General features: G+C 60.7%; 1 protein-coding gene across 1 annotated transcript in view; it reads left to right on the top strand.

The window, feature by feature from the left end:
- Positions 1–1,188, top strand: part of MYO18A (myosin XVIIIA) — a 32,237-nt gene that overhangs the window by 18,368 nt on the left and 12,681 nt on the right. Inside the window, 3 exon segments of the mRNA XM_031060629.1 lie at positions 1–25; positions 831–940; positions 1,028–1,093. The exon segment at positions 1–25 is cut by the window's left edge and continues 213 nt beyond it. Coding sequence (XP_030916489.1) covers positions 1–25; positions 831–940; positions 1,028–1,093 — 201 coding nt within the window.

The raw sequence follows: 1,188 nt of genomic DNA, 5'->3' as shown, positions 1-1,188 counted from the left end.
GACGCCCTCCGCATGTACCGCCAAGGTGAGCCTGCCACCAGAGGTCCCAGCTGCATCTTCTCACTGGAGAGCCAAAGACCCCCAGGAGTCCCTTCAGCACGTGCCCTTGCTCTGAACTCTGGAGCCTCTCCCCCAGGGTGGTTGTGTCCCTGTTCCCCCTCCCCTGCTGGGCTGTTATCTGCACTGGGGACAGGCATGGCCTTAATTGGGTGTCTCCCCTGGTGCCGCTGGTTCCTGGCAGCAATCCCATTGGCATCCAGCCCCTGTCCCGCTGGAATGAGAGCCTCTGGGTTGTGCTCAGCAAAGCATTTATTGATACATTGGCTGGCCAGCCACCTGGCCGAGGGTTTATTGCTTGGAGGCCGGACCCTTCCTGCCATGATTGGAAATCGATGCCACCTGCACACCTCCTGGATCGATGGCCGTGGCCAGCCGCCCGTGCCGGGGTCAATGTTCCCATCAATACCTCATCGTTAATTAAGATATGGAGGCTCAGTGCTGGAGCCTGATGCAGGAGTTGGCTGTGGCTCAGAGTGGAGCCAGAGCAGGACTTGCACAGGCAACACGTGTCGCTGCTCTCCCCCCGAGGAGGGATCTGGCCGCTTTCTCCTCAGATCCCAGCCAAAACTGCTGGAGGATGCAGCCAAGGAAAACCTCATGGGGAGGCTGAGGGCATTCTAGCTATGCCTGACCCCATGGGGAGCTTGTGTCACGTGGGGCAACCCCGTCAGCTCTCCCAAAACATGAGCCCCAGCATGTCAGGGCATGTGGGGCTGTCCCTGGCCATCCCCTGGGCATCCACACGGCCCCACTCTCCCTTGCTTCCCCAGGTTACCCTGACCACATGGTGTTTGCGGAGTTCAGGCGGCGCTTTGATGTCCTGGCCCCACACCTGACCAAAAAACACGGGCGCAACTACATCGTGGTGGATGAGAAGCGGGTATGTGCCCCATGTCAGAGTCACTGCTGTGGTCCAGGGTCCCCTGCACCTCAAAGGGCTTGGCCCTGACACCTTTCCTCCCTGCAGGCAGTGGAGGAGCTCCTGGAATCACTGGACCTGGAGAAGAGCAGCTACCACATGGGCTTGAGCCGGGTATGGTGCCCGTCACCGCCGGGTGTGGGTGTGGGCAGGGCTGTGCGTCATGGCACGGTGGGACAGCAAAAGGGCAGCACTGTTCACTCCCACCC

The sequence above is a fragment of the Geospiza fortis genome, unplaced genomic scaffold, assembly GCF_000277835.1.
Source record: "Geospiza fortis unplaced genomic scaffold, GeoFor_1.0 scaffold425, whole genome shotgun sequence".
Classification (NCBI taxonomy): Eukaryota; Metazoa; Chordata; class Aves; order Passeriformes; family Thraupidae; genus Geospiza; species Geospiza fortis.
Note: the sequence above shows the minus strand (reverse complement) of the source record. Positions and strands in the feature narration are given on the sequence as shown.